The sequence below is a fragment of the Pezoporus flaviventris genome, unplaced genomic scaffold, assembly GCF_033815535.1.
Source record: "Pezoporus flaviventris isolate CSIRO_AGI_PZ_B2104156 unplaced genomic scaffold, CSIRO_AGI_Pfla_v1 ptg000181l, whole genome shotgun sequence".
Classification (NCBI taxonomy): domain Eukaryota; kingdom Metazoa; phylum Chordata; class Aves; order Psittaciformes; family Psittacidae; genus Pezoporus; species Pezoporus flaviventris.
Window position 1 is genome coordinate 137,667 of NW_026892729.1, and position 22,556 is coordinate 160,222.

The 22,556-nt window shown below is 63.7% G+C and overlaps 2 protein-coding genes across 2 annotated transcripts in view; one reads left to right on the top strand and one right to left on the bottom strand.

The window, feature by feature from the left end:
• The first annotated feature begins 384 nt into the window (after positions 1-384).
• LOC133262036 (collagen alpha-1(III) chain-like) lies at positions 385-7,261 on the top strand. The gene is made up of 13 exons (XM_061440910.1): positions 385-538; positions 638-792; positions 886-1,003; positions 1,100-1,201; positions 1,314-1,526; positions 1,872-2,033; positions 2,876-2,956; positions 3,040-3,109; positions 4,143-4,275; positions 5,243-5,423; positions 5,494-5,782; positions 5,866-5,950; positions 7,215-7,261. The coding sequence occupies exons 1-12, from the start codon at positions 385-387 to the stop codon at positions 5,867-5,869; spliced, it is 1,662 nt and encodes a 553-aa protein (XP_061296894.1). The 3' UTR covers positions 5,870-5,950; positions 7,215-7,261.
• A 1,423-nt stretch (positions 7,262-8,684) lies between these two features.
• LOC133262037 (maestro heat-like repeat-containing protein family member 1) overlaps positions 8,685-22,556 on the bottom strand; it is a gene marked incomplete at its 5' end in the record, with an annotated part of 51,860 nt that continues 37,988 nt past the window's right edge. The window contains 9 exon segments of the mRNA XM_061440911.1: positions 8,685-8,770; positions 11,742-11,807; positions 12,278-12,380; positions 12,465-12,599; positions 12,689-12,841; positions 14,222-14,410; positions 15,691-15,837; positions 19,708-19,822; positions 21,252-21,389. Coding sequence (XP_061296895.1) covers positions 8,685-8,770; positions 11,742-11,807; positions 12,278-12,380; positions 12,465-12,599; positions 12,689-12,841; positions 14,222-14,410; positions 15,691-15,837; positions 19,708-19,822; positions 21,252-21,389 — 1,132 coding nt within the window.

The window sequence follows — 22,556 nt, forward strand, 5'->3', positions numbered from 1 at the left end:
ACCCTAAGCCATGGAGCTGTGGGTCCCGTGGCCATGTGTGGGTCCCATGGCCATGTGTGGAACCCAAAGCCATGGAGCTGTGGGTCCCGTGGCCATGTGTGGTACCCAAAGCCATGGGGCTGTGGGACCCATTGCCATGTGTGGTACCCAAAGCCATGGGGCTGTGGGAGCCATTGCCATGTGTGGTGACCAAAGCCATGGGGCTGTGGGACCCGTGGCCATGTGTGGTACCAAAAGCCATGGAGCTGTGGGTCCCGTGGCCATGTGTGGGTCCCATGGCCATGTGTGGTACCCAAAGCCATGGGGCTGTGGGACCCGTGGCCATGTGTGGTACCAAAAGCCATGGAGCTGTGGGTCCCGTGGCCATGTGTGGGTCCCGTGGCCATGTGTGGGTCCCATGGCCATGTGCAGAGCCCCATCCTGGCGCTCCCATCTCCAGCCCTGTGTGGTACCAGGGCATCGGGGGGGGCTTGGGGCATCCTCGCTGCCCTGCAGATGGGCACCGAGGATGCAGAAGGGAGGACATCACCTTCCCCAAGTGCGTCTGACCCCCCCCGGCGCGCAGTGGGGTGCGTCCGCCTGCAGTGCTGCCCCCCAGCCCTCCCCTCACGCCCTTGCCCCTCTGCTTCCCCCGCAGGACATCCGCAACACGGTGGGCAACATCCCCATGGAGTGGTACCAGGACTTCCCCCACATCGGCTACGACCTGGAGGGCAGGAAGATCTACAAACCCCTCCGGAGCAAGGACGAGCTGGACCTGTTCCTGGAGAAGATGGAGAACCCCGACTACTGGTGAGCGCCTCGGGAACGGGGCCCATGTGGGGTGGAGAGCTCCGGGTGCCCCCCGGTGCGGGCTGGGTGGGAGCCCCGCTGGCTGCCGCGCAGGAGGACGGTGCAGGACGGGAGGACGGGCGCAGACCTGAGGCTGAGCGACGAGGAGGTGGCGTTGGTGCAGCGGCTGCAGAAGGGGCACTTCGGGGACGTCCGCTTCGACCCCTACGAGGTGGGGCCGGGGCCGTGCTGTCGCTGCGGCCACGGGGCTGCCCCACGGCGGGCAGCGGCCGCAGCGTCCCTCTGCCTCCGTCTGTGTCCTCCCCAGCCCGCCGTGGACTTCTTCACGCACGAGGTGATGCTGCACCCGGTCACCAACCGCCCCGCCGACAAGAGGAGCTTCATCCCCTCGCTCGTCGAGAAGGAGAAGGTGATGGACACGGCCGCGTCCTCTCCTCCCACCCCTGGGCCGTGCTGCGGGCCCCAGCGGGCCGCAGGAGCCTCCGGTTCCTCCCCGCCCCACCTCCTCCCCTGCCCCACAGGTCTCCAAGCTGGTCCATGCCATCAAGATGGGCTGGATCAAGCCTCGGAAGCCCAAGGACGAGACGCCCGCCTACTACGACCTCTGGGCGCACGAGGATCCCAACTCCATCCTGGGCCGCCACAAGATGCACGTCCCGGCCCCGAAGATGAAGCTGCCGGGGCACGAGGAGTCCTACAACCCCCCTCCCGAGTACCTGCTCAGCGAGGAGGAGGTGAGGGGGCCCCAGGAGCCGTGGGGCAGCGCGGTGATGCTGGGATGCAGGGGGGGGGGGGTTTGGGATGCGCTTTGGAAGGGCACCCAAGGGACCAGATCCGGCGGAGACCTCGCGAGGGGAGCAAAGGGTGCTCAGCCTTGAGGAGTGGGGGGAGCTCCCGGGGGGCAACAGCAGGGAACGGGGTCCAGGGTGAAGGCGCTGCCGCGGCGGGCCCCATCCTGCACCCAGAGGGAGGCGGCGCATCCCCATGGGGCTGAGGTTTGGGGCGGGGGGGCTGGAAGCAGGGCAGGGCGGCCCCGGGGGTGCCTCTGTCCCCACTGACGGGGCCCCCCCGCCCCACAGAGGCTGGCGTGGGAGCAGCAGGAGCCGGCGGAGCGGAGGCTGAGCCTCGTGCCGCAGCAGCACCGCAGCCTGCGGGCAGTGCCCGCGTTCCCCCGCTTCATCCACGAGCGCTTCGAGCGCTGCCTCGACCTCTACCTCTGCCCGCGCCAGAGGAGGATGAGGGTGAGGGGCCTGGGGGGCGAGGGGGGGGCTCCGGGATCGGCTCCAGCCCCTGGGTGCCCCAAGGGGGCAGCCACGGATCCTGGTGCCCAGCACCCAGCACCCAACCCCTGCTCCTGGTGCCCTGCACCTGCACCCAAACCCTGCTCCTGGTGCCCAGCACCCAGCACCCAACCCCTGCTCCTGGTGCCCAGCACCCAGCACCCAACCCCTGCTCCTGGTGCCCTGCACCTGCACCCAAACCCTGCTCCTGGTGCCCTGCACCTGCACCCAAACCCTGCTCCTGGTGCCCAGCACCCAGCACCCAACCCCTGCTCCTGGTGCCCTGCACCTGCACCCAAACCCTGCTCCTGGTGCCCAGCACCCAGCACCCAACCCCTGCTCCTGGTGCCCAGCACCCAGCACCCAACCCCTGCTCCTGGTGCCCAGCACCCAGCACCCAACCCCTGCTCCTGGTGCCCAGCACCTGCACCCAACCCCTGCTCCTGGTGCCCTGCACCCAACCCCTGCTCCTGGTGCCCAGCACCTGCACCCAACCCCTGCTCCTGGTGCCCAGCATCCAGCACCCAACCCCTGCTCCTGGTGCCCAGCATCCAGCACCCATCCCCTGCTCCTGGCGCCCATCACCCCTGCTCCTGGTGCCCAGCACCTCCCCTCAGCACCGGTCCCAGCCCAGCTCCTGAGCTGGGATCCGGGACGTGCCCACCCTTCCATGAGCCCTCTCCTGTGCTCCCATCCTGCTCCAAGCCCTGAGCTTGGGCTCTCGAGCCCGAGCCTGCCCGTGGCGCGCAGGGCACCCACCCCGGGGTGCTGAGCTGCGGCCTGGGTGCCTCTCCCACTCCCAGGTCAACGTGGATCCGGAGGATCTCATCCCCAAGCTGCCCAAACCCCGGGATCTGCAGCCCTTCCCCACCACCCAGGCCCTGGTGAGTGGGTGCACGGGGCTGGGGCTCGCTCCGGGGACCCATGGGTGCCCTCGCCCACGTCCTGCTCCTGCCTCCATCCCCAGGTGTACCGCGGGCACACGAGCCTGGTGCGCTGCCTCAGCATCAGCCCCAGCGGGCAGTGGCTGGTGTCGGGTAAGGATGTGACCCCCACACTGGGCCGGGTGCTCCCAGGGCTGGGGCTGCTCCAGGGCCTGAAGGGGCTGCGGGGAGCCTTGGGACAAGGGAGGCAGGGATGGGAGGAGGAGGAAGAGGGAAGAGTTGATGGGAGCTTGGGGAGTTCTTCCCCATGGCAGGGGTTGAAGGGAGAGGTTTGGGATGCTCCATCCCTGGCAGTGCCCAAGGGCAGCTTGGACACAGGGGCTCGGAGCACCCTGCTCCAGGGGAAGGGGTCCCTGGGGGGGTTCCTGCTCCGGTGCTGCCCGAGCAAGGCGCAGATCCCGGTGTGGGGCTGGCAGTGGGGCTGAGCGCAGGCGTTCAAAGTAACCCCGTGGGAGAAGCCAGGGATGGGAGCGGCTGCAGACGGGGCGGTGGAGCCAGCACGGGAGCTGCAGGGACCGCGGGATGGAGCTGCAGGATGGGGCCCGTGCCCTGGCGCCAGCCTCCCCCCACCCCGGGTTGCATCGTGTCTGGGGTGGAGGAGCTGCTGTGTGGGGCAGAGCCGTGGGGCGCGGAGCTGCTCTGCCTCAGGGCCTGGAGCTCCGTGCTCATGGAGCCGTGGGATGGGTTGGGATGAACGGAGCTTAAAGCTCCTGCAGGGAGCAGGGACCCCTTCCCCTGGAGCAGGGTGCTCCGAGCCCCTGTGTCCAAGCTGCCCTCGAGCACTGCCAGGGATGGAGCATCCCAAACCTCTCCCATGGGGAAGAACTCCCCAAGCTCCCATCAACTCTTCCCTCTTCCTCCTCCTCCCATCCCTCATCCCAACCCCTCTCCATGCTCCCTGCAGCCCCTTCATGCCCTGGAGCTGCTCTCAGCTCCCCCCTTCCCGCAGCCCCGGGGCAGGATCCCCCCCCATTGCATCGCTGCTCCCGCTCTGGGTGCCCCCAGCACACCCGGGGGGGGGGGGGTTGGTTCTGGGCTGGGTCCTGGGGTCCCCCCCCTCACCCAGCCCCCATCCATCCGTGTCCCCCCCCCCCCAACCTCCCTGCCCTGCCCCGGTGCCCCCCAGGCTCCGACGACGGCTCCGTGCGGTTCTGGGAGGTGAGCACCGCCCGCTGCGTGCGGACCCTGCCCGTCGGGGGCGTGGTGAAGAGCCTCGCATGGAACCCCAACCCCTCCATCTGCTTGGTGGCCATCGCCGTGTGAGTGTCCCCGCAGCGCCCACAGCACCCACAGCACCCACAGCACCCACAGCGCCCACAGCATCCACAGCACCCACAGCATCAACAGCATCCACAGCACCCACAGCATCAACAGCATCCACAGCACCCACAGCATCCACAGCGCCCACAGCACCCACAGCACCCACAGCATCCACAGCACCCACAGCATCAACAGCATCCACAGCACCCACAGCATCCACAGCATCCACAGCACCCACAGCATCAACAGCATCCACAGCACCCACAGCATCCACAGCGCCCACAGCACCCACAGCACCCACAGCATCCACAGCACCCACAGCATCAACAGCATCCACAGCACCCACAGCATCCACAGCATCCACAGCACCCACAGCATCAACAGCATCCACAGCACCCACAGCACCCACAGCATCCACAGCACCCACAGCATCAACAGCATCCACAGCATCCACAGCACCCACAGCATCCACAGCATCCACAGCACCCACAGCATCCACAGCATCCACAGCACCCACAGCACCCACAGCCCCCACAGCATCCACAGCACCCACAGCATCCACAGCATCAACAGCACCCACAGCTGGAGGGGGGGGGTGTTCCCTGTGCCGGAGCCTGCCCAAGGGGCACCTCCAGGCTGGTGCCGCCCCACAGCATCAATGGGGATCGCTGGGACCCTGCCTTTGGTGGCCCCATCGCCCTGGGGTGATGGCTCCGGGGCATCTGTGTGGGGGTGGCACCCGGGGACGTGGGTTTGATGCTTCTCCCACCTCAGGGGTTCCATCAGTCCCTGCCCCGGGCACTGCCCCCCATCCCCAGTGCCCCACAGGGCGTTCGGGCTATGGAAGGAGCTGACTCCTTGCAGAGCCCCACATCCCCCCCATTGCCCGTGGGGCCATCCCACGGCTTGCAGAGGGGTTTCCATCTCCTCACCCGCATCCTTCCCCCCCTCGCCCCGGCTCCGCAGGGAGCAGTCGGTGCTGCTGGTGAACCCCTGCCTGGGGGACAAGCTCCTCTATGGGGCCACGGACCAGGTCCTGGCCTCCTTCGTGCCCCCCGAGGAGGAGCGGCTCCAGCCGGTGCAGTGGGTGACGGCCAGCGCGGAGGAGCAGAGCCGAGGCGTCCGCCTGCTCGTGCAGCACGCCAAGGTGGGCGCGGGGGCACGGCGGCGGGCGGCGGGCGCTATGGGGCAGCCCCACTGAGAGCCCTGCCCCGCAGGCCGTGAAGCAGCTCACGTGGCACGGCAAAGGGGATTACTTCGCCAGCGTCGTGGCGGACAACGGCAGCATGCAGGTGCTCATCCACCAGAGCAGCAAGCGTTGGAGCCAGAGCCCCTTCCGCCGCGGCAAGGGGCTGGTGCAGTGCGTGCTCTTCCACCCCGTCCGGCCCTATTTCTTCGTGGCCACGCAGCGTTACGTCCGCGTCTACAACCTGCTCAAGCAGGAGCTCACCAAGAAGCTCATGAGCAACTGCAAGTGGGTGTCCAGCATGGCCATCCACCCCGGGGGTAGGTGCCGGGGCAGCGTGGGGTGCAGGCAGGACAATGGGGGGGGGTTCGGGTCCCTGCTAAGCCCCAGTTGCCTCGTACAGGTGACAACATCATCTGTGGCAGCTACGACAGCAAACTGGCCTGGTTCGACCTGGACCTCTCCACCAGACCCTACCAGATGCTGAGGTGAGCCCGTGGCTCCCCATTGACACCCCCCCCCCTCCCCAGCACCCTGAGGCCTCTTCCCTCTCCTTGGGGGGGATGGAGCAGGATGGAGCCCATCGGGGCGCTGCCCTGGTGCTGGTGCCTCCTGTGCTGGGCTGGGGACGGGGACCAGAGGTCAGCGGGGCTTGGAGATGTCTGGGAAGCGGCAGCATCCAGGACCCTGCACTCAACATCTAGCACCATGCACCCAGCACCCTGCAGCCAGCACCCTGCACCCAGCACCCAGCTCTCTGCACCCAGCACCCTGCACCCAGCACCCTGCACCCAGCACCCAGCTCCCAGCACCATGCACCCAGCACCCAGCACCCAGCTCCCAGCACCATGCACCCAGCACCCTGCACCCAGCACCCTGCACCCAGCACCCTGCATCCAGCACCCAGCTCCCAGCACCCTGCACCCAGCACCCTGCACCCAGCACCCTGCACTCAACACCTAGCACCATGCACCCAGCACCCTGCACCCAGCACCCTGCACCCTGCACCCAGCACCCTGCACCCAGCACCCTGCACCCTGCACCCAGCTCTCTGCACCCAGCACCTGCACCCAGCACACAGCTCCCAGCACCCAACACCCAGCACCCTGCACCCAGCACCCTGCACCCTGCACCCAGCACCCTAGACCCAGCACCCTGCACCCAGCACCCTAGACCCAGCACCCTGCATCCAGCACCCAGCACCCAGCTCCCAGCACCCTGCACCCAGCACTCTGCACCCATCACCCTGCACCCAGCTCCCAGCACCCAGCACCCAGCTCCCAGCACCCAGCTCCCAGCACCCAGCACCCAGCTTCCAGCACCCAGGGTGCAGCAGCAGCAGCAGAAACGTCGCTGTCAATGGGGAGGCTGGAGCAGAGAAGGGTCCTGAAGGGGAGAGCTGAGAGCAGCTCCAGTGCCTGAAGGGGCTGCAGGGAGCCTTGGGACAAGGGAGGCAGGGATGGGAGGAGGAGGAAGAGGGAAGAGTTGATGGGAGCTTGGGGAGTTCTTCCCCATGGCAGGGGTTGAAGGGAGAGGTTTGGGATGCTCCATCCCTGGCAGTGCTCGAGGGCAGCTTGGACACAGGGGCTCGGAGCACCCTGCTCCAGGGGAAGGGGTCCCTGCTCCCTGGAGGAGCCTCAAGGTCCCTTTGCACCCAAGCCATTCCCTGATCGAGAGCAGAGCCGGGTCCACGGGCGCAGGGGCAGATCCTCCATCCCCTGCCCTCCTTGTCCCCATGCCCTGGCCCTGCAGGCACCACAAGCGAGCCCTGCGGAGCGTGGCCTTCCACAAGCGGTACCCGCTCTTCGCCTCGGCCTCGGACGACGGCACCGTCATCGTGTGCCACGGGATGGTCTACAAGTACGTGTGGGGCTGGGGCTGGGGCTGGGCTCGGAAGCGGGGGATGAACCCCAAACCCCGCAGCCGTGGGTCAGGGGTGGCCTTGGCAGTGCTGGGGTTAGACCTGAGGAGCCTAAAGGGCTTTTCCGCCCCGGTTCGTGCTCCATCCCTGAGCATCCTCCTCCTCTTCCTCCTCCTCCTCCGCAGCGACCTCCTGCAGAACCCATTGCTGGTGCCCGTCAAGGTGCTCAAGGGCCACGCACCAACGCTGGACCTGGGGGTCCTGGACGTGCTCTTCCACCCCACACAGCCCTGGGTCTTCTCCTCCGGCGCCGACGGCACCATCCGGCTCTACACGTAGCTGCTGCCCGGCGCCAGCATCCCGGCACGGTGCCGGGATCCACAGCCCCTTCCCCATTAAATCCTTTGGGGTACATCCCTGTGCTGCTTCCTGCAGGGCTGGAATAGGGCACGTGGAGCCCCCCCCCCCCCCCCCCCGAAAACCCTTCTCAGTGCTGGTGCCTCCGGTGGTGGCCCTGCAGGTGATGGGGTGAACCCCCCAGAGCAAATAGGGTCACCCGGGGGGGGAGCAGTCCCAATGGACCCAGAGGAGGACCCCCATGTGCTGCCCTGTGGTCCCATTGGTAGTGCCAGGGCCAAGAGCTCTTGGGGGGCGCTGAGGAGGAGGAGGATGGAGCCGGGCTGTGCGCCGGGACCCCCCATAGCTCCCTCAGTGCTGCTGGTTTGTGGTGGAAGCACCCTCAGAGCGGGTGAGCTCCCAGCCCAGGGAGCAGGGATGGGAACAGGAGACAAAGACCCAGAGCGGGGGGAGATGGGGCAGCACCAGCACCACGCACATGGGGCAGGACCAGCACTGGGGCACCCCTTGGGTAGAGCCCGCACTGCCCCTTTGGGTGACCGAGCATCTTCCTCCATAGGGGATCCTGCACAGGCACATCCCACGCTGCTCCCTCCCCATAGACCCCCCCATGGCCACCTCAGGGGGCAGCAGTGGGGGGTCCCCACCGGCCCCTTCATCCCCAAAGCTTGAGGAGCAAAGAGCTTTATTTAAAAATACACTTATGTACAAGTACCTGGGGAGGGGGGGGGTCAGCCACCAACAGCACCCAGCGATGGGGACCCAGGATCAGCAGCAGCAGCGGGTTTGGGGGCTCCATCCTGAGCAGGGGTGCTGCCAACCCATGGCCCCAACAGCCCCTTCCCACCCACCGAGGACCCCCCATAACCCATCCCATTGAACAACCAATGCCCACCGTGGTCCGGGGCCGGCGGGAGCAGGGGGTGAGGATGGAGCTGCCGATGGGGCGGATGCAGCAGAGCCCTGGGGTTGGCCACGGCGAGGACCCGGCCCTGGATCCCTGCTCACAGGATCCGCACCAGGCGGCCCAGGGTCTCGGCCACCTTCACACGGACCGAGGGGACGGGGTCCTTCAGGAGCAGGTTCAGAGCTGGGAGGAGCAGAGCACAGAGAGGTTGGAGGGGGGCAGGACCCAAACCCGGCCCCAGAGGGGATCCTGCGGGACCTGAGAGCAGCCCCAGAGCCTGAAGGGGCTGCGGGGAGCCTGGAGAGGGGTTGGGATGGGATAAGAGGGAAGAGTTGATGGGAGCTTGGGGAGTTCTTCCCCATGGCAGGGGTTGAAGGGAGAGGTTTGGATGCTCCATCCCTGGCAGTGCTCGAGGGCAGCTTGGACACAGGGGCTCGGAGCACCCTGCTCCGGTGGAAGGGGTTGGAGCTGGAGCAGCTTTCAGCTCCCTTCATCCCAACCCGTCCCATGACTCCATGACCATGAATCGAACCCAGGGGTACCGGACCCTCTGCTGGCTCCATCCCCATCCCCATCACACCCCAAGGGCTGGACCCCCCCTCACCCCAGCACCCTTTACTCTGCTGCGATGCCCCCCGACGCTGGGGGCGGGGGTCCAGGGGATGTGGGGCAGGAGCTGGGGCTCCCCCGGCCCTGCCAAGGGGGTGGTGCAGACAGCACCGTCCCCACGCTCCCCTCAACCCCCAGCGCCTGGAGCGGCTCCCGGTGCTTCCCCATCGGCTCCCAGCCCCACCGGCGGCGGGGGGGGGGGGGCACCTGCAGCCAGCCCGGCCCCCTGGAGCCGGCTCAACACGGGAAGCTCTCGCAACCCAATCCGCGCTGCCGGCTCCAGGCATTACTCACCGGCGGGCGGATCGCCTTTCACTCGGAGCGCACAGAAAAGGCCCCTTTTCTTCTGGCCCGGGCTCGGCGGGCCAACGGAAAGATGGTTTTTCCTTTTTTAGTGCTTTTTAAGCCGCCTCTGGCACGCTCCGGCGCTTTCCGAGCATGACTGCATGCGATGAGGTCACCGCGACGGGGAAAAAGCCCGGAGATCCAGGAAAATCGCTTAACGCCGCTCCAAAAGGGCACCGGCGGCAAGGGGGCTGCGCGGAGCCCAGCGCGGGGAGACCGCGAGCGGCTGCGGCCACGGCAAAGGATGCCCGAGCCCTTCCTGAGCATCCAAACCTGCTGCGAACACCCCTGAGCATCCAAACCTGCTGCGAACACCCCTGAGCATCCAAACCTGCTGCGAACACCCCTGAGCATCCAAACCTGCTGCGAACACCCCTGAGCATCCAAACCTGCTGCGAACACCCCTGAGCATCCAAACCTGCTGTGAACACCCTGAGCCCTTCCTGGGCATCCAAACCTGCTGCGAACACCCCTGAGCCCTTCCTGGGCATCCAAACCTGCTGCGAACACCCCTGAGCATCCAAACCTGCTGCAAACACCCCTGAGCATCCAAACCTGCTGTGAACACCCTGAGCCCTTCCTGGGCATCCAAACCTGCTGCAAACACCCCTGAGCCCTTCCTGGGCATCCAAACCTGCTGCAAACACCCCTGAGCCCTTCCTGAGCATCCAAACCTGCTGCGAACACCCCTGAGCATCCAAACCTGCTGCAAACACCCCTGAGCCCTTCCTGGGCATCCAAACCTGCTGCGAACACCCTGAGCCCTCCCTGAGCATCCAAACCTGCTGCGAACACCCCTGAGCATCCAAACCTGCTGCGAACACCCCTGAGCCCTTCCTGGGCATCCAAACCTGCAGCAAACACCCCTGAGCCCTTCCTGGGCATCCAAACCTGCTGCGAACACCCCTGAGCCCTTCCTGAGCATCCAAACCTGCTGCGAACACCCCTGAGCCCTCCCTGAGCATCCAAACCTGCTGCGAACACCCCTGAGCATCCAAACCTGCTGCGAACACCCCTGAGCCCTTCCTGGGCATCCAAACCTGCTGCGAACACCCCTGAGCCCTTCCTGGGCATCCAAACCTGCTGCGAACACCCCTGAGCCCTCCCTGAGCATCCAAACCTGCTGCGAACACCCCTGAGCATCCAAACCTGCTGCAAACACCCCTGAGCCCTTCCTGGGCATCCAAACCTGCTGCAAACACCCCTGAGCATCCAAACCTGCTGCGAACACCCCTGAGCCCTCCCTGAGCATCCAAACCTGCTGCGAACACCCCTGAGCCCTCCCTGAGCATCCAAACCTGCTGCGAACACCCCTGAGCATCCAACCTGCTGCAAACACCCCTGAGCCCTTCCTGAGCATCCAAACCTGCTGCGAACACCCCTGAGCCCTTCCTGAGCATCCAAACCTGCTGCGAACACCCCTGAGCCCTCCCTGAGCATCCAAACCTGCTGCGAACACCCCTGAGCCTTCCTGGGCATCCAAACCTGCTGCGAACACCCCTGAGCCCTCCCTGAGCATCCAAACCTGCTGCGAACACCCCTGAGCCCTCCCTGAGCATCCAAACCTGCTGCGAACACCCCTGAGCCCTTCCTGGGCATCCAAACCTGCTGCGAACACCCCTGAGCATCCAAACCTGCAGCAAACACCCCCTGAGCCCTTCCTGGGCATCCAAACCTGCTGCGAACACCCCTGAGCATCCAAACCTGCTGCAAACACCCCCAAGCCTCAGCCACGGAGCTGATCTCATGAGGGGCCCATGCCTGGCTCTGGGGGTCCCACTGTACCCCACTGAGCCCACCCTGCAGCCCCAGCCCCTGTGCCACACGAAGGCTGTTGCAGCATCCCCGCAGCACCAGCAGCATCCCCGCAGGACCCCCCCATTGCTGCTGGTGCTGGGATCACCCATTGGCTGCTCGGGAGGTGAAGGATGCTCCCGGCGTGCCCTGGGTCACACAGGGATGCAGCCGGTGCTGCCGGGATCCCGCTGCACCTGCACATCACGGAGTCATGGAATGGGTTGGGATCAGGGGACCTTAAAGAGCATCCAGTTCGTGCCCCCTGCCATGGGCAGGGACACCATGGGACGTGGAACGTGAGGCTGTGACGGCCTTAAAGAGCTGCTGGTCCTCGGGCCCCATCCCAAAGAGCAGGAGCCCCATCCCACGGGTCTGAACCCCAGCTCTGGTGCTCGTGACTCACCCGAAATGAGCTGGTCAAGATCCACTTGCTGGCAGTGATCCTCATCCACGTGCAGCACCAGGAAGCCTGAGGAGAGAGTCCAGGGGCAGGGCTTGGTCCGGATCCCACCAAGGAGCCTCACATGGATCCATGGAAGGTTTGGGTGGGAAGGGACCTTAAAGCTCCTCCAGTTCCAGCCATGGGCAGGGACCCCTTCCCCTGGAGCAGGGTGCTCCGAGCCCCTGTGTCCAAGCTGCCCTCGAGCACTGCCAGGGATGGAGCATCCCAAACCTCTCCCTTCAACCCCTTCCATGGGGAAGAACTCCCCAAGCTCCCATCAACTCTTCCCTCTTCCTCCTCCTCCCATCCCTGCCTCCCTTGTCCCAAGGCTCCCTGCAGCCCCTTCAGGCACTGGAGCTGCTCTCAGCTCTCCCCTTCTCCCACCTCTCCAGAGCAGAGACGGGCTTGGGGTCCTTGGAGCATCTCCCAGGCTGCTCCAGGCCGCATTAAGGGCATCACCCATGCATCCCCGCGCTGCAGCCCCGGCCCTCACCCACCGATGAACATGGGCGCTGCCGCTCGGATGTCAGCCCAGGTGCTCTTGAAGTAGAAGAGGTTGGTGAGGAGCAGGCGGTTCAGCATCTCCGGGTAGCTCTGCATCTAGGGCAGGGGCAGCAGGGATGCGGCACAGCGCAGGCACGGGGCCGAGCAGGGGAAGGGGGGACACGGGAGCGCCGCACTCACCAGGTGCTTGCAGACGTTGTTGATGAACTCCCCGTAGTGCAGGCTCCTGCCCTCCTGCAGGTGGTTGCGGAACATGGCCCGCAGCCCCTCGCAGCCCATGCTGGGGCCGCACATGCGGAGGGCGAACTTGCAGGCCTGGGTGCAGAGCAGGGGATGCAGCGCGCTGCGGCGGCGGGGGGGGGGGGTCCCCGTTCGCGTCGCGCAGCGGTGCAGGGGGTACTCACGTTGACCACGTCCGGCTGCGGGTCCTGCAGGTGCAGCAGCAGCGGCACGAGGCCGTTGAGGATCTGCTCCAGGAAGAGCTCGCAGTGGCCGCGGCTGAAGCGGCTCAGGTGGCCGAAGAGGACGATGGAGGAGAGCCGGAGCTCGGGCTGCTCCTGGGCACAGGGCAGGGGGGGATCAGAGGGAAAGAGCTGCAACCGGAACGTCCTGCCCGGGACAACAGCACCCGGCACCCTGCAACCGGCATCCTGCAACCAGCACCCTGCACCCGGCACCCTGCACCCTGCACCCAGCACCCAGCACCCAGCACCCTGCACTCTGCACTCTGCACCCAGCACTCAGCACCCTGCAACCGGCACCCAGCACCCTGCACCCGGCACCCTGCACCCTGTGCTCAGCACCCTGCACTCTGCACTGTGCGCCCTGCACCCTGCACCCAGCACCCGGCACCCTGTGCTCAGCACCCTGCACTCTGCACCCTGCACCCAGCACCCTGCAATCTGCACCCTGCAATCTGCACCCTGCACTAAGCACCCAGCACCCTGCACTCTGCACCCAGCACCCTGCGCTAAGCACCCTGCACCCAGCACCCTGCACCCTGCACTCTGCACTCTGCACCCTGCACCCAGCACTCAGCACCCGGCACCCTGCACTCAGCACCCTGTACCCAGCACTCAGCACCCAGCACTCAGCACCCGGCACCCTGCACTCAGCACCCTGTACCCAGCACTCAGCACCCGGCACTCAGCACCCGGCACCCAGCACTCAGCACCCTGCACCCTGCACTCAGCACCCTGCACCAAGCACTCAGCACCCGGCACTCAGCACTCAGCACCCTGCACCCAGCACTCAGCACCCGGCACTCAGCACTCAGCACCCAGCACTCAGCACCCAGCACTCAGCACCCAGCACTCAGCACCCGGCACCCAGCACTCAGCACCCTGCACTCAGCACCCTGCACCAAGCACTCAGCACCCGGCACTCAGCACTCAGCACCCTGCACCCAGCACTCAGCACCCAGCACTCAGCACCCTGCACCCTGCACTCAGCACCCTGCACCAAGCACTCAGCACCCGGCACTCAGCACTCAGCACCCAGCTCCCAGCTCCCAGCACTCAGCACCCAGGGTGCAGCAGCAGCAGCAGAAACGCTGCTGTCAATGGGGAGGCTGGAGCAGAGAAGGCTCCTGAAGGGGAGAGCTGAGAGCAGCTCCAGTGCCTGAAGGGGCTGCAGGGAGCCTTGGGACAAGGGAGGCAGGGATGGGAGGAGGAGGAAGAGGGAAGAGTTGATGGGAGCTTGGGGAGTTCTTCCCCATGGCAGGGGTTGAAGGGAGAGGTTTGGGATGCTCCATCCCTGGCAGTGCTCGAGGGCAGCTTGGACACAGGGGCTCGGAGCACCCTGCTCCAGGGGAAGGGGTCCCTGCCCTGCCCGTGGTTGGAGCTGGAGGAGCCTGAAGCTCCCTTCCCACCCCAGCTCCATGATCCCCTGACCCAGCTCATCCGGACAGCCCGGCAGTGGCCCTGGCCCAGCCTTACGCTGTCGAAGAAGGGCCGGATCCTGATGGCGATGTGCAGCAGCATGGACTGGATGTCTCGCTCCTCCACGTGATCCAGAAGCTTGGAGAGGCTGGACATGGCCTCCAGCGCAACCAGGTTGTGGGGGTCATCCTTGTCATCCATGCCACTGACCATGGAGGCCAGCAGCTTGGCTCCGTGCTTCCTCACCTGCAAGGGCAGAGGCAGCAAGAGCGGTCCCCATGGGGGTGAAGATGCCTGGGGGGGTTTTCTCCTGCCCCACACGCGGCTCCCAGATGGAAGGAGCTGGAAGATAACTTGAACTGCGACCAGCACAGCAAAGCATCTCCAGGTGGGGACAGGCCCTGCGGTCACCGAGGGGCTGCAGAGCAGGGTGGGAGAGCCTCAACCCCATGGGCTCATTCCTACCCTCCTTGCAAAGCCACAGCCCTACCTCCAACCCACGGGCAGGGGATGGCTTTGCTTTATGGGATCCATTCGGCTATAGGAAACCTGGAGAGGGGCTTGGGGCCGTGTAAGGATGGGATCATAGAATCATAGAAGCGTTAGGGTCGGAAAGGCCCTAAGGATCATCTGGTTGCGACCCCCCTGCCGTGGGCAGGGACACCTTGCACTAAATCATCAAAATCAAGGATGCCCAAGGCATTTTCAACAGGCGTTTTCAGAGGGAACGCGCCGCAGCGCGCCCGAGACACCGCTTAAAGCCCTACAAACGGGGCCAGGGTGCTGCAATGCTTGCACTAACAAGCGAGGACATCCCAGAAGTACAGGCGCAGACAGCGTGCGCTTCAGCAGAGGCACAGAGATGAGCAATGCAAAAAGGACACTGAAAAGACCTGAAAAGGATCGGGGTTACGGTGGACTCCAGGCTGAATAAGAGCCACCAGCACACGTGCCCTGTGCATACAGAAAAGGATGAGGAGGAAGGGCTCACGCTGGAAGAGGGAAGAGTCGATGGGATCTTGGGAAGTTCTTCCCCATGAGGGCGCTGGGACATGGAAGGGGTTGAAGGGAGAGGTTTGGGATGCTCCATCCCCAGCAGTGCTCAAGGGCAGCTTGGACACAGGGGCTCCGAGCACCCTGCTCCGGTGCAAGCCCATGGCAAGGGCTGGGAATGGAGGAGCTTTGAGCTCCCTCCCAACCCAACTCAACTCAACTCAACCCAACCCAACCCAACTCAACCCAACCCAACCCAACTCAACCCAACCCAACTCAACCCAACCCAACCCAACTCAACCCAACCCAACCCAACTCAACCCAACCCAACCCATTCCATGGCTCCATGACTGGAATGCCCTGGAGCTGCAGGGAGCGGAGGCATCGCAGCTCGGCGATGCTGCTCCTGTGGGGCAGCCGCCACCGCGCTTTGGGAGCTGCCATCCCCATTGCTCCAGCTCCCCCCATCCCCAGGGGCCCCGTGCCCCCCTGTGTCCCCCCCTGATCCCCACAGGTCCCGGTCCCGCTCTCACCTTGTCCGGGGAGCCGGCGGCGACGTTGCCGAGCCCGCGCAGCACCAGCATCCGCACCAGCGTGCAGGGGTCCTTCTGCCGCCCGGCCAGCCCGTCCAGCACCGGCTCCAGCACCATCAGGTCGTTCACCACGCTGCTGCTGAGGAGCTGGAGCACAGGCGAGGGTCAGCAGGGACAGGATAGGGCCCATGGAGCAGGGATAGGGCCCATGGAGCCAGGATAGGGCCCATGGAGCCAGGATAGGGCCCATGGAGCCAGCATAGGGCCCACCCCACTGTGGGTGCTGTGGGTCCCTGGGAGCCCAGAGCCTGCCCCACACCCAGCAGTGTGGGCTTGGGCTGGGCATGCAGCACTGCCACCGGCACCCATAGCACACACAGCATCCACAGCCCCCACAGCACCCGTAGCACCCACAGCCCCCACAGCATCAACAGCACCCACAGCACCCACAGCATCAACAGCACCCACAGTACCCACAGCACCCACAGCACCCATAGCACCCACAGCACCCACAGCATCAACAGCACCCACAGCATCAACAGCACCCACAGTACCCACAGCCCCCACAGCACCCATAGCACCCACAGCATCAACAGCACCCACAGCACCCACAGCACTGCCACCGGCACCCATAGCACCCACAGCAACAACAGCACCTACAGCACCCACAGCACTGCCACTGGCACCCATAGCACCCACAGCAACAACAGCACCCACAGCACTGCCACCAGCACCCACAGCACTCACAGCATCCACAGTAATGACAGCATTGACAGCACCCACAGCACCCACAGTATCCACAGCACCCACAGCATCCGCAGCACTGGCAGCACCCAGAGCACTGACAGGAATCACAGCACTGACAGAACCCACAGCCCCCACAGCATCAACAGCACCCACAGCACCCAGAGCACTGACAGGACTCACAGCCCCCACAGTCCGCACAGCACCCAGGGACCCACAGCACCCACAGCATCAACAGCACCCACAGCACCTGCAGCACTGGCAGCACCCAAAGCACTGACAGGACTCACAGCACCCAAAGCACTGACAGGACTCACAGCACCCACAGCCCCCACAGCACCCACAGCATCAACAGCACCCACAGCACCCGCAGCACTGGCAGCACCCAGAGCACTGACAGGACTCACAGCACCCACAGCACCCACAGCACCCAGAGCACTGACAGGACTCACAGCACCCACAGCACCCGCAGCACCCGCAGCACCCAGAGCACTGACAGGACCCACAGCACCCACAGCACCCGCAGCACCTGCAGCACCCAGAGCACTGACAGGACTCACAGCACCCACAGCACCCGCAGCACCCACAGCACCCAGAGCACTGACAGGACCCACAGCACCCACAGCCCCCACGGGGCTGTCACGGAGCCCCCACCCCTATGCCCGGGGCGGTGCTGTCACCCCGGGCAGTGCCTCCTGTGCCCCCCCCTCCACGTTGGGGTCCCGAAGCCGCCACCTCCAGCCCCGTGGCTGCTCCCAGGAGGCACCCAAGGGCCCCATCACAGGAGCAAGGAGGGGGGGAGCTGGCGGGTACAGCCCCGGCCCCACAGCGGCCCCACAGCGAGCGCCGCTGCCGGCGGTGCGGGACGGGACGGGACGGGACGGGACGGGACGGGACGGGTCTGGAGCTGCGCCGCTGGCAGCGGCAGCGCCGGGGGTGCGGAGCGGGGGGGCCGCAGTCGGCCGGAAAGGGCTTGAGTCACCCCATTCCTGCGGGGGGGACGTCAGGATGCGGCCAGCGCCCGCCCAGGGACCCGGCACGGCTGAACCCGAGGCCCGGCTCCTGCGGGGAGCGCCGGGGGGAGCGCTCCCGCCCCACGGAGACAAGGCCCCCAGCGCCGGGGGGGGGCGGCAGTGCGGGGGGAACGCTTGGACTTGATCGGAAAGAGCAAACCTGGATGGTTCTGTGGATTATGGGATGGGGGGAGGGAGGGGGGGGGAGGGGGGGATGGATGGGGGGGTGGATGGGGGGACGGAGGGATGGATGGGGGGAGGGATGGAGGGATGGATGGAGGGATGGATGGATGGGGGGATGGGGGGATGGAGGGATGGAGGGATGGATGGGGGTATGGATGGGTGGGTGATGGACGGATGGAGGGGTGGATGGATAGATGGATGAATGGATGGATGGAGGGATGGGGGGATGGAGGGATGGGGGGATGGATGGGGGGATGGATGGATGGATGGAGGGATGGATGGAGGGGTGGATGGAGGGATGGATGGATGGGTGGACGGAGGGATGGATGGGTGGATGGATAGATGGATGAATGGGGGGATGGATGGGGGGATGGATGGAGGGATGTATGTATGTATGGATAGATGGATGGATGATGAATGGATGGATGATGGAGGGATGGAGGATGGATGGAGGGATGGATGGATGGACAGATGGATGATGGACAGTTGGATGGATGGATGATGGACAGTTGGATGGATGGATGATGGACAGTTGGATGGATGGATGGACAGATGGATGATGGATGGATGGATGGATGGATGGACAGATGGATGATGGACAGATGGATGATGCACAGATGGATGATGGATGTATGGATGATGGATGGACAGATGGATGATGGATGGACAGATGGATGATGGACAGATGGATGATGGACAGATGGATGATGGATGAACAGATGGATGATGGATGGACAGATGGATGATGGATGGACAGATGGATGATGGACAGATGGATGATGGACGGATGACGGATGGATGATGGATGGACAGATGGATGATGAACAGACGGATGATGGACAGTTGGATGGATGATGGATGGACAGATGGACGAGGAACACACGGATGATGGACAGATGGATGATGGACAGTTGGATGATGAACGGATGGATGATGGATGGATGGATGATGGACAGGCGGATGATGGACAGTTGGATGGATGATGGATGGATGATGGACAGTTGGATGATGGACAGATGGATGGATGATGGATGGACAGACGGATGATGGACAGACGGATGATGGACAGATGGATGATGGACAGTTGGATGATGAACGGATGGATGATGGATGGACAGATGGATGATGGACAGATGGATGATGGACAGATGGATGGATGATGGATGGACAGATGGATGATGGACAGATGGATGATGGACAGTTGGATGATGGACAGATGGATGATGGACAGTTGGATGATGGATGGATGGATGGATGATGGATGGATGGATGATGGACAGGCGGATGATGGACAGTTGGATGGATGACGGACAGATGGATGATGGACAGTTGGATGATGGACAGATGGATGGATGATGGATGGACAGACGGATGATGAACGGATGGATGATGGATGGATGGATGATGGACAGATGGATGATGGACAGATGGATGATGGACAGTTGGATGATGGACAGATGGATGGATGATGGATGGACAGACGGATGATGGACAGATGGATGATGGATGGATGGATGATGGACAGGCGGATGATGGATGGATGGATGATGGACAGGCGGATGATGGACAGTTGGATGGATGACGGATGGATGATGGATGGATGGATGATGGACAGGCGGATGATGGATGGATGGATGATGGACAGGCGGATAATGGACAGTTGGATGGATGACGGATGGATGATGGATGGATGGATGATGGACAGTTGGATGATGGACAGATGGATGATGGACAGTTGGATGATGAACGGATGGATGATGGATGGATGGATGATGGACAGGCGGATGATGGACAGTTGGATGGATGACGGATGGATGATGGATGGATGGATGATGGACAGGCGGATGATGGACAGATGGATGATGGACAGTTGGATGATGAACGGATGGATGATGGATGGATGGATGATGGACAGGCGGATGATGAACGGATGGATGATGGATGGATGGATGATGGACAGGCGGATGATGGATGGATGGATGATGGATGGATGGATGATGGACAGGCGGATGATGGATGGACAGATGGATGGATGACGGATGGACGACGGACGGACAGACGGAGAGGCCCCGCTCACCTCAGCGAGGAAGGCCGTGGTGGTGATCCTCTGGCTCTCGAAGACGCTGCTCAGCGTCGGGATGAGGTTCTTGACGATCGGGGGCAGGCGGGGGCCGGCGTGCCGGGCCATGGCGCTGGGGGGAGAGACACAGGGGGCTGCGGCACTGCGGCTACTGGTGGCCACGGCACCGGGGTCCCTCCGCCCAGGGGTCTGTGGGGCTCTGGCACCAAGCCCCGTGCCATGGGGCTGCCACAGCGAGCTCCAGCCTCCTCCCGCGCCATGGGAGGGCAGAAGCCACCGGCACGGCCGTGGGCTGCCTGCACCGCCTGCACCCTCACATCTGCACCCCCCTGCAGGCAGCACCGGCCGCTGCCACCAGCACTGAGGAGCCGGTGGCCCTGGCCTGGGATGAAGCACGGGGCAGGCTGGATCCTGGCGCGCAGCAGCAGCCCTTGGCCAGGAGGGACGGTTCCTGCTGGGGATGAGACTCTCAAGTGTTTGGGAGGCTCAATAAAGCTTTGGTCGGGAACACTGGAAAATCCCAAGCTGCTCGTCTCCTCCGCAGCCATCCAAGAGCTATTAATGGCACTGGGTGGAGGGACAGAGAGAGAGCTCCTGGCCTGAACCAGGTTTCACCATACCCAGCCATGGGCTGTGTCTGTCCCTTGGCCTCACTGCCTAATGCCATGGAAGGATGGGCAGAGGCCAGCAGCCACCCGCAGGGACCGGGGCCGCTGCGATCCCTGATGGACTGCAAAGACACTGCAGCAGCAGGGAAAGGGAAAAGGAGTTCCCAGCCAAGACCTTTCGGTGTCATCCCTTGGTTAGAAGGGAACGGGGAGCCTGAGCTCCAATGGGATGGGCAAGCAAAAGGTCTGGATGACAGGGAGAGCGTGGAGCTGCTGGAGGGAGTCCAGGGGAGGCCACGGGGCTGCTGCGAGGGCTGGAGCAGCTCTGCTCTGGAGCCAGGCTGAGAGAGCTGGGCTGGGGCAGCCTGGGGAAGAGAAGGCTCCTGAAGGGGAGAGCTGAGAGCAGCTCCAGTGCCTGAAGGGGCTGCAGGGGACCTGGAGAGAGGGGTTGGGACAAGGGAGGCAGGGATGGGAGGAGGAGGAAGAGGGAAGAACTGATGGGATCTTGGGGAGTTCTTCCCCATGGAAGAGGTTTGGGATGCTCCATCCCTGGCAGTGCTCAAGGGCAGCTTGGACACAGGGGCTCGGAGCACCCTGCTCCAGGGGAAGGGGTCCCTGCCCTGGCAGGGGTTGGAGCTGGAGGAGCTTCAAGCTCCCTTCATCCCAACCCGTTCCATCATGCCATGCCAGGGCTGAAGAGCTGCTGCACAGCCCCAGTGGGACTGGCACAGACACACCACGGGGGGACCCCGCTGCCACCCCACCGTGGGCATCAGGGCAGAACCCAGCACCAAGCCCTCAGTGATGCTGCAGACCCTGCATGGGCTCCGGTGCATCCCTCCCCGCTTCCTGTGGGTGCTCTCCCAGCCCCAGTGCTCCAATGCAGCTCCTGCCCCAGTGCCGCAGGCGATGCCGGAGCAGCAGGGCCCTCACCCAGCCAGCACGGTGATCCCATCGTGGTGCCTCTCCGGGCTCGCCATCAGCTCCCAGGCACCGGCGCTGTCCACAGCCTTGGCCACGTCCTCGCTGCCCCCACGGACCAGCATCGCCTTCAGCGCCTGCACCGCGATGCTGCGGATGGGAGGGAAGCACCGGCGTTAGGTGGGGTTGGGTTGGGGTGGGGTGGGTTGGGTTGGTTAGGAGCAGTTGGGTTAGATTAGGTTGGGTTGGGTTGGTTAGGAGCAGTTGGGTTAGATTAGGTTGGGTTGGGTTGGTTAGGATCAGTTGGGTTAGATTAGGTTGGGTTGGTTAGGAGCAGTTGGGTTAGATTAGGTTGGGTTGGTTAGGATCAGTTGGGTTAGATTAGGTTGGGTTGGGTTGGTTAGGATCACTTGGGTTAGATTAGGTTGGGTTAGGTCAGGTTAGGATCAGTTGGGTTAGATTAGGTTGGGTTGGGTTGGTTAGGATCAGTTGGGTTAGATTAGGTTGGGTTGGGTTGGTTAGGATTAGTTGGGTTAGATTAGGTTGGGTTAGGTCAGGTTAGGATCAGTTGGGTTAGATTAGGTTGGGTTGGTTAGGATCAGTTGGGTTAGATTAGGTTGGGTTGGGTTGGTTAGGAGCAGTTGGGTTAGATTAGGTTGGGTTAGGTCAGGTTAGGATCAGCTGGGTTAGATTAGGTTGGGTTGGGTTGGTTAGGATCAGTTGGGTTAGATTAGGTTGGGTTGGTTAGGATCAGTTAGGTTAGATTAGGTTTGGTTAGGTCAGGTTACGAACAGCTGGGTTAGATTAGGTTGGGTTAGGTCAGGTTAGGATCAGCTGGGTTAGATTAGGTTGGGTTGGGTTGGTTAGGATCAGTTGGGTTAGATTAGGTTGGGTTAGGTCAGGTTAGGATCAGTTGGGTTAGATTAGGTTGGGTTGGGTTGGTTAGGAGCAGTTGGGTTAGATTAGGTTGGGTTGGTTAGGATCAGTTGGGTTAGATTAGGTTGGGTTGGGTTGGTTAGGATCAGTTGGGTTAGATTAGGTTGGGTTGGGTTGGTTAGGATCAGTTGGGTTAGATTAGGTTGGGTTGGGTTGGTTAGGATCAGTTGGGTTAGATTAGGTTGGGTTGGTTAGGATCAGTTAGGTTAGATTAGGTGGGGTTGGGTTGGTTAGGATCAGTTGGGTTAGATTAGGTTGGGTTGGGTTGGTTAGGATCACTTGGGTTAGATTAGGTTGGGTTGGGTTGGTTAGGATCAGTTGGGTTAGATTAGGTTGGGTTGGTTAGGATCAGTTAGGTTAGATTAGGTTTGGTTAGGTCAG

Coding starts and splice junctions, on each gene's coding strand:
- LOC133262036 (XM_061440910.1), top strand. CDS start 385: ATGTGTGGGTCCCATGGCCATGTGCAGAGCCCCATCCTGGCGCTCCCA. Junction 1,202..1,313: donor CGCTCGTCGAGAAGGAGAAG/GTGATGGACACG, acceptor CCTGCCCCACAG/GTCTCCAAGCTGGTCCATGC. Junction 1,527..1,871: donor ACCTGCTCAGCGAGGAGGAG/GTGAGGGGGCCC, acceptor CCCGCCCCACAG/AGGCTGGCGTGGGAGCAGCA.